The following is a 26,736-nucleotide window of genomic DNA, read 5'->3' on the forward strand; positions in this document are numbered from 1 at the left end:
ATTAGTGAATATTATCTTTTTATGTAATGTTTCATTAAACAGCTAAGTCCACAAGTGTTCCCAAGATATATAACTCTCAAGAAAAAAAGAAATGATTTACCAAGTAAAGAACTATGATTTATGGTAGTTAGCTGTTACACTCAGGATCTTATTGGGCTTTGTTTTGAAAAATTATTACCACAATGGTTCTGTAGAATTTAGGAGTATAACCAGCACCATTTGGCACGTTTATGACAATAGGGTTCTGGTTTTCTTAACTCCACAGTTACATGTTGGCAGCATTTCAAATTCTTGGCACAGATGTTTAAGTGAATTTAAAGAAGAAACATTAAAAACAAAACATCAGGCAGTTTGAGTGTCCAAATGTAAGCAGAAGCATTATTTTCTTAACATGAAGTCAGCATGCGCATAAAACCATCAATTTGCTAATAGATGAAATGGGAAGCATGAAAACCACTTGCAAAGGGCTTTTAGATTTTCTTTTCACTGAATGCAGTATCACTTTTCTAGAAGCATCTCCTACTTACATCTATCAAATGAGACCCAAATTTATGTGAGCCTTTTCTCTGGAGACAGGTTAGTTTCTGGGGCATGAATGACTAAGCACGCGGACTTGTTCTCATCACACGAGGCCACATGGCCATACCACCGAGATCCCTGGCTCTCGCACTAACAATGCTCAGATTCTGGGAAAGTAGCTTTCTGGAAACTTGTTTTAAATGCACAAGTAGGCCAGGTGCAGTGGCTCATGCACGTAATACCAGCAATTTGGAAGGCCGAAGCAGGAGGATTGCTTAAGTCCAGGAGTTGGAGACCAACCTGGGCAACGTAGTGAGACTGTCTCTACCAAAAACAAACAAAATTAGCTGGGCCTGGAGGCGCGCATCTGTAGTCCCAGTTACTCGGAGGATGAGGTGGGAGGATGGCTTAAGCCTGGGAGATAAAGGCCGTAGTGAGACATCATCATTCCCCTGCACTCCAGCCTGGGTGGCAGAGCAAAACCTTGTCTCGAAAAAAAAAAAAGGCCAAGTGGCAAATAGCAAATGTACTTACATGTCTTACATGTGAAGGAGTAAACATGGGCTGTAGGGCACTCCCCATGGCCTGCCCAGAGGAAGCTACTGAAGCTGCTGTCATCAATGGGCAGTGTTCCCCGACCCAGCTTCCCAGGGCCCCACACCCGTAAGTGGGCTGAGTCTCCACACACGCACACAGACTGGCACAAGCTAGCAGGGCCTTTCTGGAAGTGATCCAAGTCCTCCTTATCTCCTCACCACTCCATGTCCATTGACAAAATAAAATGTAAAAGTTCACAAAGCAAACAAATCGTCTCCCACTTACTGGCTGATGCTTGAGATGCCTCCTTTAGGGAACATCTTTATAGTTCATGAAGAAAAATCTTAGTTATGAGAGACCGATCGATGCTGTCAGATCACGCAGATATATACTCCTGGAAGGAGCTGGGGGAGATCAGGGCATCCCAGAGGGTGCTGCTGAAGCAGAACCAGGGTGGGTGCAAGGGAGAGGCAAATTGTATTGTGTTCAAAATTTGGTCTGGTGCCATCTGTACAGTATGCAGATGTCGCTCACTGACCCTTCACTCAAGACACTAGACAAAGATTGGTAAAGCATGAACATTTATATTTAATTTACATTTTGACAATTTGCACATAAATAACATTGTAAACCAGTATGTAAACATAAGAGAGTTTGTTGTTCTAGCAAAGTAAAAAGCCAAACTTTGGTCAGTTTTAACTTTGAGTAGAGGAAAAAAACAAAACCACCATTGATTGTGGGCTCAACATTCACATGTAAGAGGCAGAAAAAGGAAGGATGGATGGTGAGAGAAGCCGGAAGTCTTTATAAAAATTCTCACTATGGGAAAGCACAAAAGGAGACAAAGAACAAACGAGTAGTTGGGAATCAAAAGTGTTTGGTCTAATGTCAATGTGATCCTTTGGTTTACCTTCAATTAAGGACTGTGTTTAATCAAACACTGATACATACAAAAACTGTCAGTCTTGCTAGTTACAGAAGACCAGTAAGGCTCTTGGGTTTCCCTGGATTATTCGAAATTTGTTCTCTTCTGCAGGTGAACATTAGTTGATGTGAACAAAATGTCAAATACAATTATAAAATAGATTGAAGAGTGATGTATCAGTATTTCGTAAGGAGGGAAAAAGAAAAGTTACAGTGGTAAAGTCAGTTTTTTATTTCTATGACTTGGGTGTGACCACATAATCATAACGTGGCAAAAAAAAAAAAAAAAAAAAAAAAAGAGCCGTCTTGGAGGGTCCTTAATACTAAAAACTGATGTATCTCTTCCTCCCTGGTTGTTTTGCGGCCCCCACCACTGCACCAAGGTTTTAGGGTCTCTTACAGTAGGCAAGGGGTGCCCAAGCATACTGATGTGATCGTGAGGCCACCAACTATTAAGCAAAGTCTCAGAAACGATTTTTCTTTTTTTTGCCCTTAGAAAAAGTAGATCTTTTACATGGCTTGGCTCACAATTTAAGTGGTTATAAATATATATACATATGATATAGTGGTATAAATAGATTTATAAATATACATCATTTTTTGCTACACTTTGAACACCAACATGTAATCTTTGGGCTTAGCAGAATAAAAGACAGAATGACACAAAGTCTATCTTGCTGGAGCACATTTACTTGGTTTCTCCTCTAGAGAAGCAAATCATTAGATAAGACATCATTTCCTGCATTACTGGACACACTCAATGAGGTAACTGTTGTTGAACAACTTTGCAATGCCCTTTCATCTTCCATTAAATTAACCATAAAATGTAAAAACACAAATACTGAGGAAAATCTGAGTTTTACAGAAAAAAATACAATTGATGTGTTGGGGATAGGAATGTTCATTACCCGCTTTTACCCCAAGATGACTAGAATACCCGTTTTTTGTTGTTTGTGTGTTTGCTTTTAAAGTGTGGCCTGAGCCTATCTACCGCAAATCCTTCCTGGTAGAGCACCATGTCTGTGCAATTTTGACATTAAAAAAAAAAAAAAAAGCAACAAAAACCAACAACAGAACACCACCCAGACTCAAGTCCCAAACCTCACACATACAAAGCCACCTATGCTTTGGGGAAAATTTTGCAGTGGTTTTAAAACATGGCAATTTGTCTTTTTCACATTTTCTGATAATACAATGGATGTAAAAGTCATATGGCTGCTCTGAATGGCCATAGGACTCGGGGGGTGGGCAGGGCGGTGGGAGGATTCTGCTCTTTTGGAGAGAGAGACAGGTTGGTAAAGCCTTCCCGTCACCCTTCTGGTAAAATTGTGGCTGGGGGAAAAACATGAACTATCAACAAAAATAGACAAGATTCCCTTTCTTGTTTCTTCTACTTAAGTTATTCTTGGGTAATTCTGCACACATACCCTCAAGTTATGGACAATGCTGTTCAAATGATAGGATCCCAGGAATGAACACATCAACTGTCTAACATTGGCAATTACCCAAACCTCATTTTCAAACCATTATTAGAGAGAGAGGTTGACTGAAGTCATATATTTGTTTAACTAAATCTTAGGTACTTATACAGATGTGCAGAAATTATCTACAAAGAATGGCCACAAGACAAAAATACATTTATACTCAAATTACAAGGAATCTTTCCAGTCATTGTAAACTTTTTTAATTATTGCTTTCTGAATGATAAATTGTGTAATAAATTATGAAGTATTATCATTGAAAAAATAATTATGACTAGGCAATAGTCTTAGTAATGGAAGGCTATGCAAATGTATCCACACAAATATTCAAAATACACAGGGGCAAATATATAGACACAGGTGTAAATAAGTATACATAATATGTGTGTGTGTGTGTGTATATATATATATATATATATATGGCCTTTGCCTTGTTCATGCCCTGAGATTTCAGTAACTTTGGAGTTCCTTCTTTAATTCCAGGGGTGAGGGGAAACCATTTGCTGTTGAGAGAGCTTTGCAGAGCTGGAATTATGTACAAGCAACTTCCTATAGGCACCCTGACTCACCAAGTCATAACTTAAGAAACAAAACAAGTGTTTTCTGAAAATCTTAAGGATCCATTGGTTCGACTGTTTCTTGTTTGACCTTTACAGGTACCAGAGGTAGTGGGTTGCTGGGAGGCAACTTCATGAGGGGTAGATCTGATGACTCATAAAGGCTGCACCCTGAGGAGAGGAGTCCATTCCCCATGTTTCTTTGCAAAGACACTTTCAGGCCAGTTTCTTCTTTCTCTTTTCTGACCACGGCCAGAATTTCCTTCTCCACTACAGAGATCACACTCATGTCATCCTCCACGTCCTCGAGCCGGTCAGCATTGTCGCTGATGTCAAACTTCTCGATTTCTTCATTGATTCGGGTCAGATCTTCCAAGGGCAGCCCGGGCGCCGGGGCTGCAGCGCAGTTCCCTTTCAGGTGAACCTTGAGGCTACAGAGATGGATGTAGTTCTTGTGGCACTGGGAGCACTTGTGGGGCCGCTCTCGAGTGTGCAGACGCTTGTGCAGTTTCAGGTGCACAAACTGGGTGAACTTGGCAGGGCACACCTTGCATTGGTACGGTTTCTCTCCAGAATGGAGTCGCAGGTGGGTCTTGAGATTGCTGGTGCTGCTAAATCGCTTGTGGCAGACCTACAGTGTAGGGGAGAGAGACAGTAGGGAAGGGAGACAGGAAGGCCAGAAGATTAAGAGCTGCCAATTGGAGGGGCAGGCTTACAGGCCAACGCCCAGCAACCTGGGAGGTGAGAAGCCTCCTTGTGGCACCTCCAGTGTGGTATTAAGCAAACAGGGGGATGTGGGCACATGGCACACGAGTGGCTGTTTATTTCCTCTACCATTTTCCCACCCACTGGAAGCTGGCTGTGTCATCTCAGGTCATCAGCAGATACAGAGCACTGGGGAGGCCCATAGTGCCATCAGCCCGGGACAAGGCAGAATCTGGTATTGGCTTTAACTACGGGCTATATAGGACATGGGAGGGTGACTCACAGACATTTTCTACAAAGGTCAGAAGGTCTACCCAGAAAATACTGCGCACCTGGCATTCATGTGGCTTTTCTCCCGTGTGTACCAGGTAGTGTTTCTGTAGGTGGGCGAGCTGAGTAAAGCCCTTGTTGCAAGTCTGACATTTGAAAGGCCGTTCTCCACTGTGCACTCTCAGGTGGACCTGGGAAGAAGCCACATGTGTTAGCTCTGCTCTCAAGCTGGCTCTGAGACCTAACATTTCTGCTCAAAGACTCAAGTGCTGATGATGCAAATATCTTAAGAAAAGCATCAAGACAGTCTCAAAAAGAAAAAATCTTCATGTTTTCAGAATGGTGCTTTTCTTAAACTAAAAGCACAAAAATCACAGGCTAGCAGGGTTTCACCTAATCTTCTAGTCCAAACCCCTAATGTTTTTATTATTCAGAAGCAAATCAGGAGAAGGGAAGTCACTTGTCCAAAGTCAAAGAGCTAGAAGTGGCAAAAGCCAGGCAGAATCCATACCCACTATTCCCAACCTGGGGCTCATACTACTGCAAATGCAATCGATACCCCGTGGAAAGCAAGCTAAACACAAACACAAGCATGCACTCACAGCCCCTCCGACTGCTCTCTCTCAAAGCCTACCTTCAGATTGGAGAGCTGGCCGAAAGTCTTGGCGCAAACGTTGCATTCGTACTTGATCTTGCCGTTCTGCTTCTTCAGCGGGTAGGGAAGGGTCTTGTAGCCGGTCATGTTTCTTTTGTTTTTAATGAGATTCATGGCTTCGTCGCTGCTGGGGGCTGCCATAGCTGCTGAGGTAGCTTTGGGCTGCACCACATGTTCTGCCGTGGCGGCTGTTCCCGCCGTGGGAGACCCGCTTGTGGGGCTACAGGCCTTGTCCTTCATGCTGGCGGCGGCCCCGGTAAGGGAGAAGGCACTGTGGGGCGCCGGGACAAGCACCTCCCTGGGATGCTCCGGCTGGAGCAACCTCCGGGCTCCATCTGAAGGTAGCGAGCTCGGGAGAGAAGTGGGGTTGAGCATGGGGTGGGGCAGGCTGCCCCCACCGAGGAGATTGCTGTAGACAGGGCACAGCCTCGGGAAGAGGCCGAAGTTGTTGATGCCATTCATGCTGCTCACAGCGCTCAGGCCATTACAATTCATGCCGTAGGGGGGCAGGAGGAACTTGGGGTAGTGAGCATTGTAGGAGGGGATGAAAGCTGGCGGGAGGTGGGGCAGGGGTGCGTAGCCAGGGTAGGAGCCCAAACCTTCCGTGCCGTAGGGCGCGTTCAAGTAAGCGTAGGAGTCCCGGTGCTCTTGAGAGCCGGGGCCCACAGGGGACACCGTATTCCCGGGGCTGCTGTGAGGGCTAGAGCTCTTGAGGCTTTGGTCCGGGCTGCTTCTTGCAGAGGGGCTTGGAGTGGTGGAGGACGGAATGGGGGAGCGAGTGATGTACGTGGGTCTCTCCATCCCGTAGGCCAGGGAAGCTTTCAAAAAGTCTTCCGGCAGAGGGGCCCGGATAGGGTAAACGACCCGAGGGTAGAAGGGCATTTCGGGGCTCCCATGTCTTCTAAAGTCATCGAGGTCCTTTTCTGACGTGAGGGGTGAAATGTTCGAACGGTAGAGGTCCTTTCCTTTGGAGGGGTTGGAGTCCAGTTTTAGGATTTCTTTGACGCTGTGCTCTCTCTTTGGGACATTCTTTGGGCAGAGTTCATTTTTCTCAGTGCTCGGCTGCTTGAGATTGCTCTGTGTTTGTGCTGAAGTAAAGAAAACGGGGCGATTACACAGCGGGCTAGAGAGAGCTGAAACAAAATTGCCAAAGTTGCTCCTCCTTCTCGAGAAAACCTGAGTACCAGCTAGCGACACAATCGCCACATATCTGGCTTCCAACGCGCTCTCATTCTAGAGGGCTCTGGGCCACTCACTCAAAAGTGCAGTTCCATTTCCTCCTCAGCAATATGGGGACAATGGCAGCACGGACAGAACAAACAGCAGCCTTGGGTAATTCTGTTTTCATTAGTACAGACCTTATGATAGAAAATTGCTGTTTAGGCCAGGCGTGGTGGCTCACGCCTGTAATCCCAGCACTTTGGGAGGCCGAGGTGGGCGGATCACAAGGTCAGGAGATCGAGACCACGGTGAAACCCTGTCTCTACTAAAAATACAAAAAATTAGCCGGGCGCAGGGGCGGGCGCCTGTAGTCCCAGCTACTCGGGAGGCTGAGGCAGGAGAATGGCGTGAACCCGGGAGGCGGAGCTTGCAGTGAGCCGAGATTGCGCCACTGCACTCCAGCCTGGGCGACAGAGCGAGACTCCGTCTCAAAAAAAAAAAAAAAAAAAAAAAAAAGAAAATTGCTGTTTAAGCTGGAGTAAAATAGCCTATGCCAGATGCGGTGGCTCACGCCTGTAATCCCAGCACTTTGGGAGGCCGAGGCAGGCGGATCACCTGAGGTTGGAAGTTCGAGACTAGACTGACCAACATGGAGAAACCCCGTCTCTACTAAAAATACAAAATTAGCTGGGCGCGGTGGTGCATGCCTGTAATCCCAGCTACTTGGGAGGCTGAGGCAGAAGAATCGCTTGAACCCAGGAGGCGGAGGTTGTGGTGAGCCAAGATCGTGCCATTGCACTCTAGACTGGGCAACAAGAGTGAGAAACTCTGTCTCAAAAAAAAAAAAAAAAAAGATAGCTTCCATTTTAATGGAGTGGAAAAATACTGGGGTGGGGACCCTGTCATAGGTTAATAAAAGTCTTTCTGATGTTCATGGTTTACCTAAAGGAAATCAGCACACCCTGAGAACTAAATGTGAAAGATTAAGACTCATTTCAAGTAATACACAGTCATCAATTTTCACCTCTACTCTTGTTGAATACGAATTTGATAAAGCCCTGTTCACACTGCCTATGCCAAGGAGCTTAGCGAAGTGAATGCCACCCTTCCTCGCAATGTGCAGACAGCATTTCACCAAGGCTCGGTCTGGTCTAGCCAGGATTCCAGCAGTGCTGGCCCCTGGAGTCACAAGGCGTGACAGTCACCTCTGCCAAACCACAATAGGTACTTCCTGAGCCAGTTCAATTACTTAGCGCACCCGCACCCAAGAAAACAGAACAGGCTAAGAGGAAAGCACTTATTCCCAAAGACGGCACGTTATTACTTGGTAAAGATACTATTTAGGAACAGCAGCAATGAGGACAGTTCTAGACCTTCCCTGCCACAGCCAGCCTTGTGTCCTCGCCACACAATAAATGATGCCTTCAGGAAAACACCCATCTGAGCAGGGAAAACTGAAAATTCCCTGCTCAGCCTTGCCTGGAAACCAAAAGTAAAACATATGATGTTTAGTTTGAGCTCTGATTATTGGAGGGCAGTCACTCAAGTCAGGACACCTGCCCTAGGAACGCACCAAAGGCATCAGCCGTTGTCGATGTGTGGAGATGCCTTCAGAGGCAGCAAGTCTGGGGGATTGCGCTGAAGCCTTTGTGCAAATATCCTTCATCGTCTGAAAAATGTCCCTGCTTGATTAGTTGAGAAAGAACTCCAGGCTTGCTATCTGATAGGTCTAGAAATGAACTCTGTGAAACTCCAGGACTGAACCCTTCAAATGTATTCTCTAGGCTGACTGGCTTGAGGGATTCCAATTTGAGAGCCCCTTAGAGAATGTTATCTCCTGCCAGCTGTTATCAGTTCCTCCTGGGCGAGCCTGAAGCCCCAGAATAAACACAGAGAACACTGCTATCAGGGAAGATGCTGATGGGGGGCCGAGATGGAAAGCTTGCTGAGGGAGAGGGATTTCTGAAGCCACTAAACTAAAATAAATATCTCCTTATCAGGCCAATATCGGTCTTTCAGTGAGGCCCAGCAGGCAGGAAGTTCTAATTGTCACTTTTGTTTTTTAAAGCTAAAATGGTAAAGGATGAGAAAGACAACTAAGCTTGAAAACTGATAGGCAAGGCATCTCACAGCCACAGGAAGGAATTTTATGAAGGTGAAAAAGAATGATTTGGAAACATCTATATAGGGTCAAATTTATAATGATTTTTAAAAACGATGCCACTCGAATAAAATGAAAATACAAAAAACTTTATCCTCATGACTTTGAGCCATTTTTAGGTGGCAAATTATGTATCTAAGTTTCATATTTTTTCCAGTGGCTTTCATACTCCCTTGGTTCTATAATTTAACAAATAATAAGCATAAATTTGCAATAAGCATCAAGTTTCAGTCCATTCGTGGCAGTGCCCCTCACATTTAGCCAGGCATTCTTCTTAAGCACCTTACTATAATTTGAATATTGAACTGATATGAAACTTATGATTGGGCCAACAAAATGTCAGAATTTTAAACTTTCTATGCAAAATGCTTAGCCCAGTGCCCAGTATATAGTAAACTCACAATAAATGTTTGCTATCTCTAATGCCTTCGGAAAAATAGATTGCATCTTATTCTAAAAGAACATCCAGAGTGACATGTTAGCCTCCCTAAGATGCTCTACAGGTGGAAATTAGGAAGTCCATATACAGTAAAGGTGCATTTTAAAAAATCATCCTTCAGCAGCTGAGTAATCAGTGGAGCTGGTGTCATTTCTGACTCTCCCACTCAGCAGCAGCTTGAGTTAACATGAAAAAGAAAATCAAGATCTGTTTTTGTTCTGAAATCTTAAATGGCTGTAGGCGGACGGAGTCATTTCAAGAGTGAACTGCTTCTGAAGACTCCGAATGGCTTAATTATGCCGACTCACATTTTCGATCTATAATAAGAACCCTAAGACTATAAGAAAGAACCTAGAAGTTCTGCAGTAGGCAAAACAAAGTCTCTTTTCAACTGAAACTGAGAAAGCAGATGAACATTTAGAAGTCTATAATTTGGTCAACTGTTTTCTAGATGGGTTAGTTAGATAGACAGAAAAAAAAATACTCCCCCCCAATTTGGGAGGGGTAGGGGTTTCAAAGTTATTAGTTCTTTTATTCCTTTTCCTTTGTTTTTAGAAAAATGCCAGTTTGTGATTTCTGGCTACTTGCTTTTCTTTCCTTTGGTTTGTTGCAAATCCCTTCTTCTCCAAACTCTACCGCCTGAACCATCACTGCCATTTAAGGCCTCATGGAGATTCTTGCACCACCTCTACTGTGCTTTAAGCACAGAAACCAACACAATTCATTTGGAGACACAATCTACCTATTAGGCCTGATGAAATAGTGGAAATTTTCCTGATCACAGTCTCAATCATCAGCTGCCACGCCTAAGACAACTGGTTTCACAATTGGCAGCAGGAATCTTGTTTTAATGTGACTGGTTATTGTTAACTCTCATTCTTTACTATGAATATTGGACAATGAAATGTGCTTGAAAATGCTAAACCACCATTTAGAAAAAATTCTGCCACAATAAAAGGGGACATACTGCATAAATAAAAAGGGATAAATAAAAGGTGTCATTTCACAGTATATATGAGAGTTGCTTCTGAACACAAAGGAGAAGCACTTGAACCTTAAAATACTGTGCAAAGTCTTTCCTTGAGGAATAAAAACTCCAGGCCTTTAAACCCTTCCCTTGATTGGCACAGGGTGCGGGAAACATGCAAAAAAGTTTCTTGGTCGTTGGTGCAAAGTCACTGGGGTAGGTAACCTCAAATGAACTGTTTAAAGAAAAGCAAAAATCAAAAGACTTTCCTCTGAATCCATGAATGATTAAACTCAAGGAATGTAGGGAGACTCTTAAGAGGAAGTGGCTCACTATGTTAAGAAAGCCAGGAGGGAGCTGTGCGCTTCTCCTGAGATGCCCAGCTGGAAAATGAGTTCCCCAAAAATGCTGCTGTGCCTGTGCATTTGTCTTTTGTTACTAGGTCCTCAGCACTGGGCCTGGCACACACAGATGCCAAAACAACCGAACGGCTCCTGGGAGGTTCAGCCCCAGGGATATATGACAGAGTCTCCAGAGTCTCAGGGAGTGCTGAAGAGAGATGAGGGAAAAGAACTGCCACCTTTTTGGTCAGTACCTGATTAGACCCATCAAGCTGGAACTGGGGAACTGCGAGCCAGTTCTTTTCCTGAAGCTCAAGGGTAACCTGTTGTGTAAGGACCCCAAACACATGTCTTAAAACGGGATCCTATGGGGGAGGTCCTGGTGCTTTTATAGCCCCAGATTTTCAGAAAACTGCGAACACAATCTTAAGGGAGATCAAGTAAAATGAAGTGTGGACTGAACACCAAATAACCATACAGCTGGATTATATATGACTAGGGTAAGTACTTGGTTTGCTCGTTGGTCCTAAAATCAAAGTCAAAATTCCAATTTATGTTAACATTGACATTTATTCCAAATGTCTCAAAGGTGAAAATGAGAACTAAAACAATTTAGCCTTCCAATAAAGCAAACGGACAGTATATCAATAATTGGTAAGCCTGGGTAAAGGTAACTGGAAATTCTTTGTCTTTTTCTCAAAATGTTTTCTTAAGTTTGAAATGAAATCAAAACAAAAAGTTATAAAAACTTCAGCATCTAGTCTTAACTTCTAAACCAAAAGGAACTAATTTTTAATACTGCTAATAAGACTTAGTGGTCTAACCAACAACACACAAGCATAGTTACAGCAGAGGTTGGAATCTTATGACGATTCTTCAATTGCTCACAGAGACCACTTGAGAATGACTAAAATGACGCAGCCCTCTGCAGAGAGAGGTCATGACAGCAATTTTAACCCAATAAAAGAAGTAAAAGCATAGAAACCTCAGGAATTGAGAATTTGTTAAGATAAGGTGATAGGTGGCTACTATAATACTGATCAAGAGATCAGATAGTTTTTTACTGTAAGGAAGGAAGCTAAGATATAAAATCTTTACGGTTATTCACTTAGAATAATACTGAAAAATTATGACGAAGTTTTTCTAGCAATGATCTTACAATGTTCCACATCAGATCCTAACTGTATATTCAAATGTACATCTATAAATGTTCTGATGTAGTCTAAGTCCTGACAAACTACCACAGATGAGGGCTATACCTTGCATACACAGCATGTCTGGACCAATCCCTGCAATTCTCCCAGCTGCTTTTGGATAAATTAGAATTGGACATGTATTTCTTCCTGTAACATTCTGAATTCAAAACTCAAGGTAGCTCTACATATATATATATATATATTTGTTTAATGATCAAGTTTCATAATAGTTAATAGAGACTCAAAAAATGTTTTTCCTCTTCCTAGTCCCTAGCTTAAGCCACCTACTTCATCCAACACATGACCAAGCAGTGTAATTAAACAACATGTTATTAGTTCACAGGGGCAGAACTGACATTACTGGCATTTTTAATTTTTTTTTTTCTGTAATCCACTTACTGAGATTCATCATTGTCAGCTCTCCGGGATAAGGGTAGTGAAGTCTTTCTGCAAAGTCCCGACAATACCACACAAGAAGTTCCTGGTTGGCAGGGATGGGCTTAATGGTGTAGAAGTAGATGTTCATCCCGTTCTGACACGCAGCCAGGTTTTGCTCCCGGGGAGAGTGCGCTGGATTCACATAGCGCATCCAGTTGCTTTTCTCTTCATTAAAGCCATCAATGAAGTGGTGAAGCTCCCCTCTGGAATAGATCTGTCCGAAAGAGAAGACAGGTATGTAAAAGGAAGTCAACCCCAAAGCTCCCCAGCACCTCTCAGAATAAACACAGCCGGTACCGTGTGTGATTTCTGATCCCCTACTGCCTAGTTAGAAAAAGAATCAAATCAGTTTAGCCAGAATCGTCTTGAATCAGCAGAAATCAGGACGGAAACAGGTAAGGCACACTTTGTCAGTTACCTTTTCCATTTCAGTTTTATCGTCTTTTCATGTTCGGGAAAATAACAGAAAAATGAAACACAAATGTTCATTTAAGGAGCTGCCTCAAACCGATTAACCCACCACAGAGTACTACTTTTGCTATTGCAGTGAATGGCAAATGGGCGATGCTACTGACTTCAGTTCCGATTATGCTGACTTTTAGTGCTTTGAGTCACTGGGTAGAAGACCAAGCCGGCTGACGACGTCAAACTGAGTCTCAGCTTTTTCTATGGCCTCTGTACTCGCCGTTTCCTACACCCCCGCCCAAGGCTTCAACTATGCAAACATCCTCCACCCCCAACCCTCCAAGTCCTAAAGTAACACTTGTTCATATGAATACTTGGAACCTTGCCTTTTTGTGGAAACACTGGGTGGGGCAAAGGTGAACTTCACCTGCCATAACAAAGTGAATACTGGGGCAGCAGCCAGAATCTGACAGTCTATTACTGAGAAGTCACTTTTCCTCTTGATAAACATGTCCAGACTTGCACTTTCCTTTTAATTCAAACGAGGGAAGAGGGAACCCCTTATCTGGGAGGAGGCTGGCTAAAACACCACACACAGGGCCATAGGCATGTGTTTTTGGAAAAAGAACAGGAAGAAAGTATGTTGTTCCTTAAAGGCAACACAGAATGAAGAATTCGAAGTTTGTCCTAGAGTAATACTACTTCTGGTTAACAGATGCACTCACGATACTTGGCAAAGAGGCAGAGGAAGAAGAAAAATTAAAATGTACACTCTTACTGAAACTATCAACACACTCCTTATCCTTCCACACAGAGTTTTTTCTCTCTCCCTCTTTTTAGGAGGTACCACCTTTACTTTAGACTTTAAGAAATGCCCTTATACATATACAATCAGTCAATACCTAGTGTGATCTGCGACTTGCAGTCTCCAAGCAGTAGTAAGGCACTGTTCGTAGCAGGAATTTTGCGCTCACCGGATAGCAGGTTATTGCTTTTCCTTACTCACGTACCGACTGTGCTAGTCTACAGATAGTTTCTGTATTTCGTTCAAACGTTATCAGAAATAAAAAGGAACTCTGTCCCTTTAACACAGGCGGTAAACACCAGAATCACTTTCTTTTAAGAGTAACTTCCTGTAAATTGTGAAGGGGGAAATACATGTGGCTTCATCAAAGCAGCTTGTGAGAGCTTTTGCGGTGTGTTTTGTTAAGAGAAAATGGAACAAGGCTGGGTGAATTCTGCTATCAAGAGGGGTTTTCAAGTTTGTTTACTCTGATGTGCAAACTTCCAGGAACATGGGGTTCCATCGCTCTTGCACTCTTCGCTGGGGCGGAAACTGCTTTCTAAAGCTACGGGTATGTTGATTCCAGTTAGCCTTCCTCGGACTGCAATTTACTGTATCCTCATTTAAAAACAGCAATGTCGATGCCGTGAAGCCACTCACACACAATAAAATACAATAAGGCATACGTAAAATGAACACCGTTTCCTACCACCTTCCTGAACTTCCATATATTATCTAGTAGATTAAAATGTGCTGATTCATAGTACAGTTACAAGAAATGTCACTGGTTTCTCAACTTGAACATCCCTTCTTTGGCTGTGTAATTTGCATGAAACTTTTTCTTTCCTCACAACAGATGTTCATATTCCTGCCAGCAAAACCGGGATGTTCTACAATATCCTTTGCATGTGAAAGACTGATTCAAATAAATCCTCCCAAGGAAAGCCTTTCAGTTTCTTATAGTGAATCTTTAAATGAAACAGGGAACTGGACAGTGAGGGGAGATTTTTAGGTGTTTCTTGCCTTTTCTCAAAATAATCATACATTAATGAGACTTATGCTGGATTGTCTTAATTCAGACCTTTAACTCCAAGAACTATGCACCTTTATGGCTCACTTCTGAGAAGACTTTATTGACAATAAAGGCAAAAATGCACTCATGGTTCCACCATTATAAGTCAGGTGATTAATGTATTTTAAGCAGGAATAATTATTAAATAAAAATTGCGAGCACATGATTCTTAGTGAATATGTAACTACCCTCTTTTGCTTGGGAGATAGTAAGATACATTTCTAAAAATGCAAAACTTCCTGGATTAAGAATATTGTTTCTTAGGAATAGCTTCTTGCCCGAACGATAATTGTTCTAGGCAAAAATACCAGCTAAAGCAAGCATAGCAATTTTGGTTATCATGCAGCTGTTTCTTTTTAAAGAATTCAAATAATGTACATTTCATGTAAGTATGCACAAAAACACTTACTAAATTTAAATAACCATATCTTTATCTTCTGAGGAAATGAAATATCCCTGAGACATCTATGGGAAGAAGGAAAGCAATCTGTCTTTTTTCTGTTCACTGCTAATCTAGTCTTTTATTCAAGGATTCCATCTAATTAGTTCACCTCTGGGGGCCTTTCTAGCCCTAATATAGCAAAGGAAATTGTACTGGCTAGATCTTTTGGTTGGATTCTGTAGGAAAGCTCATCATCTTGCATGACTGTTAAGCATTTTCCTTATGCTATGAGATAATTAACCTATTGTCAAATGGAATCGTTTACGGTGCACATGTATTTAAATAGGACTAGTTCTGTGGTCCTCCATTCCCCTCAACCCATCTTCCAGCTATCCTTTCTTAATGGCATTTACTTTTAAGGTAATTCATTTGTGTCATTCCTGGCTGGGCGTGGTGGCTCCTACCTGTAATTCCAGCACTTTGGGAGGCCGAGGCAGGCGGATCACAAGGTCAAGAGATCGAGACCATCATGGCCAACATGGTGGAACCCCATCTCTATTAAAAATACAAAAATGAACTGGGCATGGTGGCAAGCACCTGTAGTCCCAGCTACTTGGGAGGCTGAGGCAGGATAATCGCTTGAACCCAGGAGGCAGAGGTTGCAGTGAGCCGAGATCGCACCACTGCACTCCAGCCTGGCGACAGAGTGAGATTCCGTCTCAAAAAAAAAAAAAGAAGAAAAAAAAAGATAATTCATTTGTGATAACTCTTCCATTCAATTAAAGTCAGCAAGAAATCAAAAAGGGGTGAAATCTAAGGTGTGGTGACTCATTACTACTTCCTTGCAGAGAAATGCAAATGAACCTATCCTTAAAGCAAGCAACAAACTGTTTCTTTTCATTACAAAGCTCTAATGAATTGCAAAAATCAAGATTCACATATAGCCCATATCTCCATCACTAACCACCTACAGGCCAAACATTTAATCGGTTTCATCACATTTGTTCAGAATTCCCTGTGTCCATGGGGATGCCAGATACTTATGGGTGAGCCCCAGCATTTCTCAGCACGGGATGAGAAAGGAGGTGAGCCACCCAGCTCTTTTAGCTCCATTTTTTCCTAACATTTAATGGATCTGAAGAAATTTCCCTTACTTACCCTCCAAAAATATTTCCTGTTGGCGTTCTTGGGAACTGTGTCATTGGTGTAGATTTCACCTATTAGGGGTCCAAAACGTGTGCCCTTTGGTATGTATTCTTTACTCATCACTCCAATAACCTAAACAGGAAAAAACACAGGAAACAATTACTTTAACTGTAAAATGTTAACCAATCTTTCAATTAAATAAATTGGACTGTCAAGTGGTAATACAACTAACAATGATAAAATTTTGATAAGTAGAACAGACATTAATAATGCCTACATAATTAACAAGTTTCACCATAGGAGACCATCTTTTAAAGTCTGAGATCATAAGCAAATACTCAACCAAGCATTAAAACAGTCTAGGGGATTACTGTCTGGTAATAAAGGATCCTTTATTTTTATCATGACTTTTTATACTAGAACAGAGAAGACAGCCATTCTCTTTTAGAATGAGAATAAGACACTACAGAATTAGATGGTCAAGATTAGATCATTTCAGCCTGTTTCTAGTTTCCTATTTCTCATTCTCCCTCAAACCATAAGCATAGTGTGCTTGAGGCGAATAAAATAGTTTTGACCTCAGAAACCAAAATAATGTTCTTTGGTTGTTCCATAACAGCCTAAGGAACCAGAAACCAAATGTATTATGTTTTTTTCATTCCAGATGAGGGGTGTGTGTGTGTGTGTGTGTGTGTGTGTGTGTGTTTTCATAGCTCGTATATTCTCTTTAATAAGAGATCTTTCAAGTAACTTTGTTCTTCTCTGGTCTTCTACTTTGTTCTCGAGTCTTCTACTCAAGAGTGGTCATAGGCCCTCGTGTGTGTGTTTGTGTTTTAAAGACAAGGTCTCCCTCTGTCACCCAGGCTGGAATGCAGTGACTTGATCTTAGCTCACTGCAGCCTAGACCTCCCAGGAACAAGCGATCCTCCCACCTCAGCCTCCTGAGTAGCTGGGACTACAGGCATGCACCATCACGCCCAGCTAATTTTTGTTGTTGTTGAGAAGGGTGGTCTCACCATGTTGCCCAGCCTTGTCTCAAAACTCCTGGACTCAAGCGATACTCCCACCTCGGCCTCCCAAAGTGCTGAGATTACAGGCTGAGCCACCATGCCTGGCCAAAAGCCCTCCTTTGAAACTGAGTTTATACTGAGGAAAGCTGTAGGTTCTAAGATCTGAGGAAATGACCTCAGACTGGATGCATCACACATTTTAACTTTGTAGGGCCTTGCTAAAGAAACATGTTAACTATACCAGTTCCTCCTTAATAATACACTTCTCTTTGAGAGGGTAAATCACCAACCATGAATCAGGAAGCAATTCGTCACTATTCAATAGAACTCCTCTGCGAGTAGTCCTTTACAATAGTTTGCAGTCACAGTTTTGTTTTTTATTCTCTCGCTTTCCTATTTTTATTTTCTTCTCATTCAAGACAGCCTACCAATCACTTGACTGAATTCTTTACTAAAATGGACCAAGGAGGAGGGAGCGGTAATAGATGATAATGTTTATTTTCCAGTTTTTATATCCCCAGTAGCTCCTGTGCATTCATGTACCTGAAATGGTAGACTCAAATATGTGACTCCATCAATGCACACAGATTGTTCACAGTGGCATCTACTATTCTGGTTACAATATACACCAGTTCCTCATTAAGTCTCATCAATAATTTAAACCTCTATTTAAATAGATATGGCACACCTACATGCCTGTGACAGACTAGCTTTTCTCATTTAAGTGTCTCATCAGCCAATGATTTTTTTTTTCTGAAACAATTTAGTATTCAATATACAAATCAATGAAGCATACTCAGACTGGAAAGAGAAAAAAAGAAAATTTTCCTACACCTAACACAAGTTGAAACAAGAGTGTTATTTTTGGTCCTTTATGAATTTCTGTCAGAGAGCTGAAAAAAGCAGATGTTCATTTCATCCTCCTCCTCTGCCTTCATTTACATCTATCTGCCCTTTTAATCACCGTCTGTCATTATTGGTATTTGTTGGCAGTAAAACTACTGGGGACAAGAGTATCTCAGAGCAGTCTTGAGATATAAATATATATATATCTAAAGCTTTAGTAGACTTATTCAGAGGCTCATTGTTTTGGACATATTATAAAATCTAATTTGGAAAATTCATGGAATTGAATTCTATGACATGCAAATCATTTGATATTCATATTTCAGTGATTATTCCGTAATATTAGAATGACAAACAGGAAAAACAAATCATGCCATTTGTTGGTGAGCCAATAATTAGCAGTTGATATTTTCAACATATCAACTTTACAGCAGTAATTTTAAGAAAGGCACTCAACTGGTTCATCAACTTTGTTTTAAATTATAGTCTCTGACAGATGATGTCTTGGGAGTCACAGCTTGATTACCAACAAGGAGCACTACACTGAGGTCGTGGTTCTTCTTCCAAATTGCCATTCTTTTACAGAATGGGCCTCTAGGTTTTCAGTTATCAATCTTACACACATTTTCTTGTGCCCAAAAAGAAGTCAGCTAGAAAGCATAAGCTACCCAATACCTTTTTGAGCACAATTATGGACTCGTCACTAGTGAGCTATAAAGCAGCACCGGAAGTAGCTCTTGCCATCTCTAACCTTACAAACACAATTCAACAGGCCAGACAGGAGAACAATTAAAAAGAAAAGGCTCTGTGGTGGAAGAGAGGTCTACGATAATCCTCAAACCCCAGACAAATTAAAGAGCTTCAATATTAGGTTATCATTAGGAAAGGGACAGAGCCCTAATATTTTAAATTTCAATTACATACAGTGCTATAGGGCACATAGAAACTCACAGCTATAGATAGATACAAAATCATAAAATTTCAAAACTGGAAGGTGCTTACAAACCACCTATATCCATTCTAAGTCTAGCGTTCTAATACACAATAAACATCTTCATCTCAAATGCACGTCTGAGACATTATTCACAGACGCCATAAAAGCTGAAACTCTAAGACTATTGTGCTTGTCCAGGTAACTTTGGAGGGGGAATAGGAATCAGGACTGTTTTTAAAGGGAAGTGAAAAACCAAGTACTAAGTCTCCCTCTGGTCCTAGAAAGATCCAGAATGTGCATCTTAGACTACCCATCTCCCTGACCCATAGTTTGTAACAGTCTGTCTTTGAACCAAGCAAATATTAAGAAGGAACCTGGTGTGTGCCTTAAACTTCATAGTGCTAAAAAGACAAAGAATGTGTTCACCTAACTCAGGAAGGAAACTTCACTGGAACTGACCAGGGTCCTAAAGAATTACTGCTGGGGACGGGCCGTTGTGTGCCTTCTATAAACGAACAGCGAGAGGACACTGGGCTTCAATACCTCCCTGCTTCACCTGCTCCTACAGAAGCTCTTTATGTGCAGGGCAGACCCCTCCACCACTTGAGCAGATTTGTCTCTGTCCGTGGCCTCAGTTACAGAACACACCCTGCCATCCACAGCTTCCGGACAAAACACAGGGCTTCTTTTTAGTTTTACACAATGAAGGAGATTTTACAGTTTAGGATGGGTTGAGTTGCAGTGCTTAATGGAAGTCTGATAACAAGAACAATATAGGTGTTTTTTTTTTCCCCCCTGCAAATTCCTTTTTTAGAGTATGCAAACAGACACACACAGCAGTGGGTTTGAAGCAGAAACAGTATCCAAGTCTAAATGTCATCTGATCATCCTCTCCCCAAATTACATTAAGATCATTTAAATTACTAGCTATCTCTTTTCCCTCCCCGAATCCCACTCTGTAAGAATGACTCGTTAGATTATAATTCTGTTTTGACCATATGAATGTTTGTCTTGAGAGGATTGGAACTCAGTAGTGACCAAGACCTTCAGCCTGCAATCACCACATTTTTATTTTATTTTATTTTATTTTATTTTATTTATTTAGAAACAGGGTTTCACTCTTGTTGCCTGTGCTGGAGTGCAATGGCATGATCTCAGCTCACTCCACCTCCCACGTTCAAGTGATTCTCCTACTTCAGCCTCCCAGGTAGCTGGGATTACAGGTGCCTGCCACCATGCCCGGCTAATTTTTGTATTTTTAGTAGAGATTGGATTTCACCATGTTGGCTAGACTGGTCTTGAACTTCTGACCTCAGGTGATCTGCCCTCCTCAGCCTCCCAAAGTGCTGGGATTACAGGCATGAGCCACCACACCCAGCAATCACCCCATTTTTAAAAGGAGTGAAGTGAACAAAGTTGTTTGAAGAAGGTTTCCTTCTTCATTATCTTTTTATTAAAGGAAACACGGTGATGCCTTGGTACATCATTTCTCAAATAAAAGGCAGTATGAAGAGGGAATTGCATGTTATGGTTAGATACTTTTTACAGATGGCTTGAGTTAATAATGGACTTCAATCGGAATGGACACCAAGGGAGTCCTCACGATCTGTCTGATGTTTATCAGCCACAATACAGGGAGGTTAGACTCAAAGAGCCACGGTGCCTCTTGAGTGCAAGCAGTCTCAACCGAGGGCAGAAACTCTACAGGGCAACACTTCTGAAATATAAATGCTTGAACTGATTTTTCTGTAGTCAAGTAGTCATAAGAGATTATTTCAGGAGGACATGGGGAAAACCCCCATAAAAGAATAACCCATCAGTTTAAAACATTTTCAAAGTTTTGAATAGTAGGTCTATATTTGATTTTAGTTCTGGAAATAGGAAGTAAGAACAGTTTCATTAAAGATGCTGAATGATTCTAAACCCAATCTAAAAATGAGGGTCAAGATCAGAAATATGATTTGTATGTTTTGTTTTAACCAAAAAAAAAAAAAAGGTGCTGACACATTGTACAAATTCATAATGAAAAATGGTCTTGTAAAAAAAAAAAATTCCCCAGTATGTCAGCACAATAGTACATATTGTAACATCTTTTGCTATTTAAATGAAAACATTTAAAGAAGGGCAAGATTAATAAGTCAGATAAAAAGTACATATAGAAAGACTCTTCCTATTTCAATGGCTCATGGAACTTAAAGAACTAACTGAATAAAGATAATGTAAACATTTCATTAGTCCTTAATGTTGCTGTCCCGGAACTGGTTTGCAGCTATCCTACCCTTAATGGCTCAACTCCACCATCTTCTTTCACCTTCTAAAGGGAGCTGTCCTTTCCCAAAGTTCAAAAACAAAGGAGAGAAACAGAAAAACAGGTACAAATTCCAGAGTAAGCTTAAGACAGTATTACATACAAGCTTACTCCTTGCTTGACTTTATGATTAGGTTTTAAAGATATACTATCCTCTATTCAAGTGCTTCAGTTAAATGCAAGATAGGGAAATAGGATAAGAGAACCCTGACCTCTTAGGTTAGTTTCAAAGGACCCTCTTCAGGAACACAGGCACTGTCTGTTTTTTGGTTGCTTAATATATTGAAATAGGAAGTTCTACATTCAGAGAGAAAAAAAAAAACAAAATAGCTTAAGGATTGGTCTGAAATATGTTAAGATGATAACTAAAACCACAGTGACACCAAGAGGGGCTAGTGTAGCATAATCGAGAAGCACTCATTGGAGAAGTCAGAAGAACTTTGCTTCAAGTCCCAGAGCTGGCTTTGCCTATATGCCTTTGGGTAAGTGACTATCTTTCTGAACCTTGAACTAAAATGATCTAAGAGCATTACTTGACTTAGCTATGATTTTAAAGGAGAATGATGGAAATTGAAAAACTTAAGCTAGGAGCTGAACTAAGGATAAGAACATTATAGAATTAAAAGGCAAAGATGACCCACAGAATGGAAATTTTTATTTCAGTCCCAAAGGGCTGGACAGGGCAACACGGCACAAATGAATCTGATCAAACTTGATACGGGGAAAAAACACACTACACCTTTTAAAGCCATCGTCAAACCTTATATACCCAAACAAATTCTACATTCATTCCAAGGCCACATATTGAGAGACTTTCTATTAAGAAGAGCATTACTTTCAGAAAGAGGTATAATTAAGGCTGACCTCTGGCCTTAAATTTTTTGGTAACATTCACGTACAACTAGAATTTAAATTTTATTTTTTATAAAATCTGCCTCCATTCACCCAGCAGCGGGGGAAAAAAGAAAGACTGAGCATCGTGGCTCTATTTAATTTTAGACAGCTGTGTCTCCCCCTCACCAAAAACACCGCACTCAGACACACAAACAGGAAAGAGACAAAGAGTTTCCCAGTCTCCCGGATTGCTTCAAATAATATTCCTTAGGGAAGGGGGAAAGTGAATTGACATGGCTGTAAGCAACAGTCCCAGTACCAAATTCTGGATTCCTAGGGCCAATCATCCCCTTTCCCTACTTTCTGAAGGAAGTAATAGAACTGACAGTGCTCTGTGCTCATGGTGGTATGGGGAGCCTGCTGAGGGGTCATTTCATCCAACGCAACCCAGTAGTAGACTAGTAAGTACAGCTATAGAAAGCCAAATTCTGAAAACAAGAGGTGGTTCTGCAAGTTATTTCACAGCTGAACAGCACGCCTAGCTATAAGCTTTATATAAAGGTAAACACACATCAGTTGCTCATTCCAAGTTTGGGTTTTCATCCCCTTTGAAACAACAAAGAGTGTACCCACTTCAGAGGCCAATAAGGAATTGGCCTGTCAGCCCAGCCCCAGCAAAGGAGCTGCTGCAGATAAACACTGGTTAGCTCTGAAGTCATCCGGACAGAGGACACTTTTACATGACCCCCTTTCTCGGCTTATACCATCACTTCACTTCATAAACACGTCAAAGTTTTGAGAATAATTTTAGAAACCCAGCTAATAAAGCTGGCTCGTTAAAAAGAATAAAGCCAACTAATTACCAAAGACAGACAAAAGAATCATTAAAACTGTTTTTTCGAAGAAAATGTTTTCTCCCTTAAGAGATATTATACAACAGGGGCACTAGGGCCAGTGGGCCCAGAGCTTTCTTGAAGTTCACTGACAATTTCACCCACCCTATGCTGCAAGTTGCTTTTCTGAGACGTGTCAATTTGCCAAAATATTTAACTGTTTACTAATTAGTATGGAACAGTTGAAGGCTGGAGGAAATAAGAAGGAAATGGTTTAGGGAAAGAGAAAGAAAGCAATGCAAGAATTGAATCAAGCAATCAATTATTTACTGATACTTACAGATTCTCAGAGGTTTTCAGAGATAATACAAGGCCTCAAGGGTTAGTAGGGAGATCTGGCGCCAGGTCCCCAATCTTCTTCGTCAATAAACCAGAGGCTTACCTCTCTGCTGTTGGTGGCATACTTGAAAAGCAGATTCCTTGGTAAGGATGCCTCCGCCTGAACCGAAGTCCCGCCATCAGCACCAGAATCCCAGGGGTGGTCGTTCACAATGTATGTACACTTCTCTTCAAACTCAGCCTCTGTCCACAGAGTCATATCCGCATCCTCCATGTCCATTTTCATGGTCCCCTTGGTCCCCTCTGCCAATCCCTGAAACCTCACAGTGCTGGAGCTACACTTGGGGGCAGCCTGGAAGAGAAGGGAAAGGCCTTTAATCCCCATTGTCCCGCCGTTCCTGTGGCTCCCTCTGAGAGGCTATGACTAATACAGTAGTCTGAAGACTTTAAAAGCAGATGCAGAGTGCTTGGTACAGTTGAGTAAGAGCCAAAAAGCCGTATAAAGTAAACTGCCTTGAAAAGAAACAAGGTTTTAAAATGCTACTCTAAAAAAAAAAAAAGAATGTGGCAACCTCACTGTGGGGAAAAGGAAAAAAAAAATCACCTCTGAACAATCCCTGGCTTTACCTCTCACGGCAGAAAAATGTTCTGGGCACACAGTTCAGTGTCCCAGAATGCCTGGGGTCATGGCCGCCAGACCCTCGACACTGTGGAAAAGCTGCCTCAGAAAAGTGTCACAAACAAGGAGAGGAAGAGGAAGGAGCTCTGTCTGCCTCTGAATGAAGCTAAAAATGGAAAGCGCGTGTGGTGCAGGAGCGGAACCCAGCCTGCCTTTTCCAAATGGGGAAGACTGAACTTTCCCACCAGCTCCCAACGCAAAACAACTTTCAAAACAACTGCCTCCTCCCTCTGCTGCGAGCTCTCTTTCATCCTCTCACATGGAAGACTGAAAAGGGTTGCATCCTGCCAGCATCACTGAGCTACGGCCTCTTAGAAATCACTTGGACCACAGGAAAAGAGGAGGAAAAATGGGTGAAGGGGAAAACAGCCTGCAGTGTCTTCTGACTTGCAAGCATCTCACACCAAATTGAAAAGGCAAAAACAAAACATAAAACTGTTCACTAAAATTCCCTGGAGAGAATTCCTTTAGGAGCCCTCAGCTACAAATAGCACTTTCCATTTAAATCTGAAAGTGTATGAATTCCCAGAAGTCACTGATGTACTACAGTTTACTGTAACTAAAGTTCTAACAAATTTAGAAGACTTGGAGGACAAGCTCTGCTTCCACTTGTACATTGATGAGGATATTCCCCCAAATCCTCCCTCACACTCAGAAAAGTGTTTTCCAAAGGCCAGAAAAGGTAAACAACTTCTGTAAGGGCTTTCTCATATAGACGTGTTTGATAAAAATGAGGAATATGGGTATCATTTCCATGTAAGAATGTGTACTTGTTAAAATGTAAACATAACATTCTGTGGAAGTCCTTCAAGAAGGTTTTTACATTCTTCCACTTCTCTAAATAGGATGCTCTTAAAAAAAAAAGTTGGATGCAAAGTTGTTTTTCCCTGTTATGATTTAAGCAAACCTGCTTATTTTTATTTAGTTCCAACATGTAGAGCCATGATGCCAAATACATGTTAAAAATAAAATAAAATTGAAAACTTCAGCCAACCCGGAATAGTTTGACGAGTGTGAGCTGGAACCACTACTGAAATTTCAATGAATTGGCAATTATGTCTAGAATTGAAAGGGTTAATGATTCATAAGGAAAGTCTCACAAATGTTTGACAGCACTAAGTGCACTAAAGCAGAAGCATGTTTCTACTGCGACATCAGCAAAAAAAAAAAAAAAAATAATAATAATAATAATAAAGGAAAAGAAAAGAAAGTTTTCAGGTCAATTTCAGAATTAAAAAAAAAATTTCAAGTTCCTTACCAAGGTCGTACCCACACGTTTTTCCAAGCAAATATCCAACATCTGAGAAAAGTCTCGCTCATCTCTACCCAGTCCACATTCTCCCCGCGTCCCCCGCCGGGCTGAGCCGTACAGACGCGCACCTTGGCGGTCCCTCCTCGCTTCGTTCGGCCGCCCGGGCGCCCGCGTCCCAGCTCCGGGCGGACAGGTGCCGCGCTCGCTGCTCTTGCCTCTCCGCAACACTGGAGGGCCGAGTGTCACGGCAGCACTTTGTCTGTGTTAACCGTCTGGCTTCCCCTCCCTGCTTAAGATTTCCTTAGCCACTCGGCTGCGCGAAGTGGGGGCGTGGCCAACGTGGCCAACACCACCTGGCCGAGCCCAGGGCTTTCCCCCAGATTGCGAGCACAGCCGCCGAGAGCTTCCTCTCTTCGCATGTGTATTTCAACATTGACTTGGAATCTTCTTACTTCCCTTTGAAGGCACTTAACCTCAACGCTTACTTGGGCTCTATTGTATTCTAAACACTCCAGATCGCCCTCCTTCCTGGCGCGGCAGAATTAGGGGGCGCACGTTCCTTAAATTAAGAAAACTTAAAATTTGACTACACATTTTGTAATTTCTCAGCTCAATTCCCCGGGTACAAAAGACACAACTCTTACTTCAAAAGAGTAGGTTAAACTGTTTTTGCAGCTAATGTAATACAGTGGAGCTGTCTGGTCCTCAAGCTGTTGTGTATGTAACGCACGTTTCCCCGCCCCCCGCCCCAAAAGTTGTAACATTCCATTTCTCCTGCTAACGTTCAAACTTGGCAGAACGAACTTTCCTCTTTTAACTATTTAGTAAATAGGGAAATAGGAAAAAGTTATAATTCTGCATATTAATGTTTGTTTTCCTTTCCTCTCCTCCCAGAACCCACAGGCTGACTTCCCAGGAGTGTAAGTAAAATGTAGAGCATTAGTCGTTTCACAGTTCAGAGGAATATTGAACTGATCACTGCAAGTGGAAAGCGGTTGGAGGCAGTAATTAGTGGGGCTTATTCTGAGCCCCGGCCAGCTTTTCCTCCAGCCCAGTCAGTCCTCTGTTGAAGGAAGGACATCCTGTGATGATGGCATACAATGTCCTGTTTGTTTATTATTAAGAGCGTGGACCTTGCATTCCTGCTTCTCATTACAAAACAAACCAGATGCTTTACTTCCTTCAATGGTCTTGTGCCTTCAGCAAGGAATCCTTTAATTCAGAGAAACAATGTTTATAGCAAACACCCCATTTCAATTATTATTTAGATCATTGAAATCCAGGTCTTCCATTTTTCCTGCTTGCCTTACCATAGGTAGGTTTTTTTTTTTTTTTTTAAATCACCTCTCCTTCGAACTTAGGCTGCAATGTCTTTTCTAACATTTTAAATACACGTGTGCACACACACCCACACACACACACACACCCACATACACACACCCAGTTCCAACCTAATGATACCAACTTAGTCATACAATGAAATGGACATCTGAGTATTTGTTTACAGGAAGAAATGAAACAAAGCAAAACAAAAGCCCAACTAAATCCTAAAAATGTCTGT

The 26,736-nt window shown here is 41.9% G+C and overlaps 1 protein-coding gene across 5 annotated transcripts; it reads right to left on the reverse strand.

Annotated features, from left to right (window-relative positions):
* Window positions 1-1,626: 1,626 nt before the first annotated feature.
* On the reverse strand, window positions 1,627-25,404 carry PRDM1 (PR/SET domain 1). Of its 5 annotated transcripts, none has more exons than XM_005552248.5 (7): window positions 25,182-25,404; window positions 23,348-23,596; window positions 16,153-16,272; window positions 12,313-12,565; window positions 5,628-6,736; window positions 5,056-5,184; window positions 1,627-4,649 (listed from the first exon to the last, which is right to left on the reverse strand). In XM_005552248.5, the coding sequence occupies exons 1-7, from the start codon at window positions 25,221-25,223 to the stop codon at window positions 4,074-4,076; spliced, it is 2,478 nt and encodes an 825-aa protein (XP_005552305.1). In that variant the 5' UTR covers window positions 25,224-25,404; the 3' UTR covers window positions 1,627-4,073. The 5 variants fall into 5 exon arrangements, with proteins under 5 accessions (XP_005552305.1, XP_005552308.1, XP_065399731.1 ...); XM_065543659.2 differs by lacking the exon at window positions 25,182-25,404 and adding an exon at window positions 23,872-24,106 and having other exon boundaries at window positions 2,651-4,649; XM_005552250.5 differs by lacking the exon at window positions 5,056-5,184 and having other exon boundaries at window positions 3,618-4,649.
* Between the last annotated feature and the right edge of the window lie 1,332 nt (window positions 25,405-26,736).

The sequence above is a fragment of the Macaca fascicularis genome, chromosome 4 (assembly GCF_037993035.2).
Source record: "Macaca fascicularis isolate 582-1 chromosome 4, T2T-MFA8v1.1".
In the NCBI taxonomy this organism is placed as follows: Eukaryota; Metazoa; Chordata; class Mammalia; order Primates; family Cercopithecidae; genus Macaca; species Macaca fascicularis.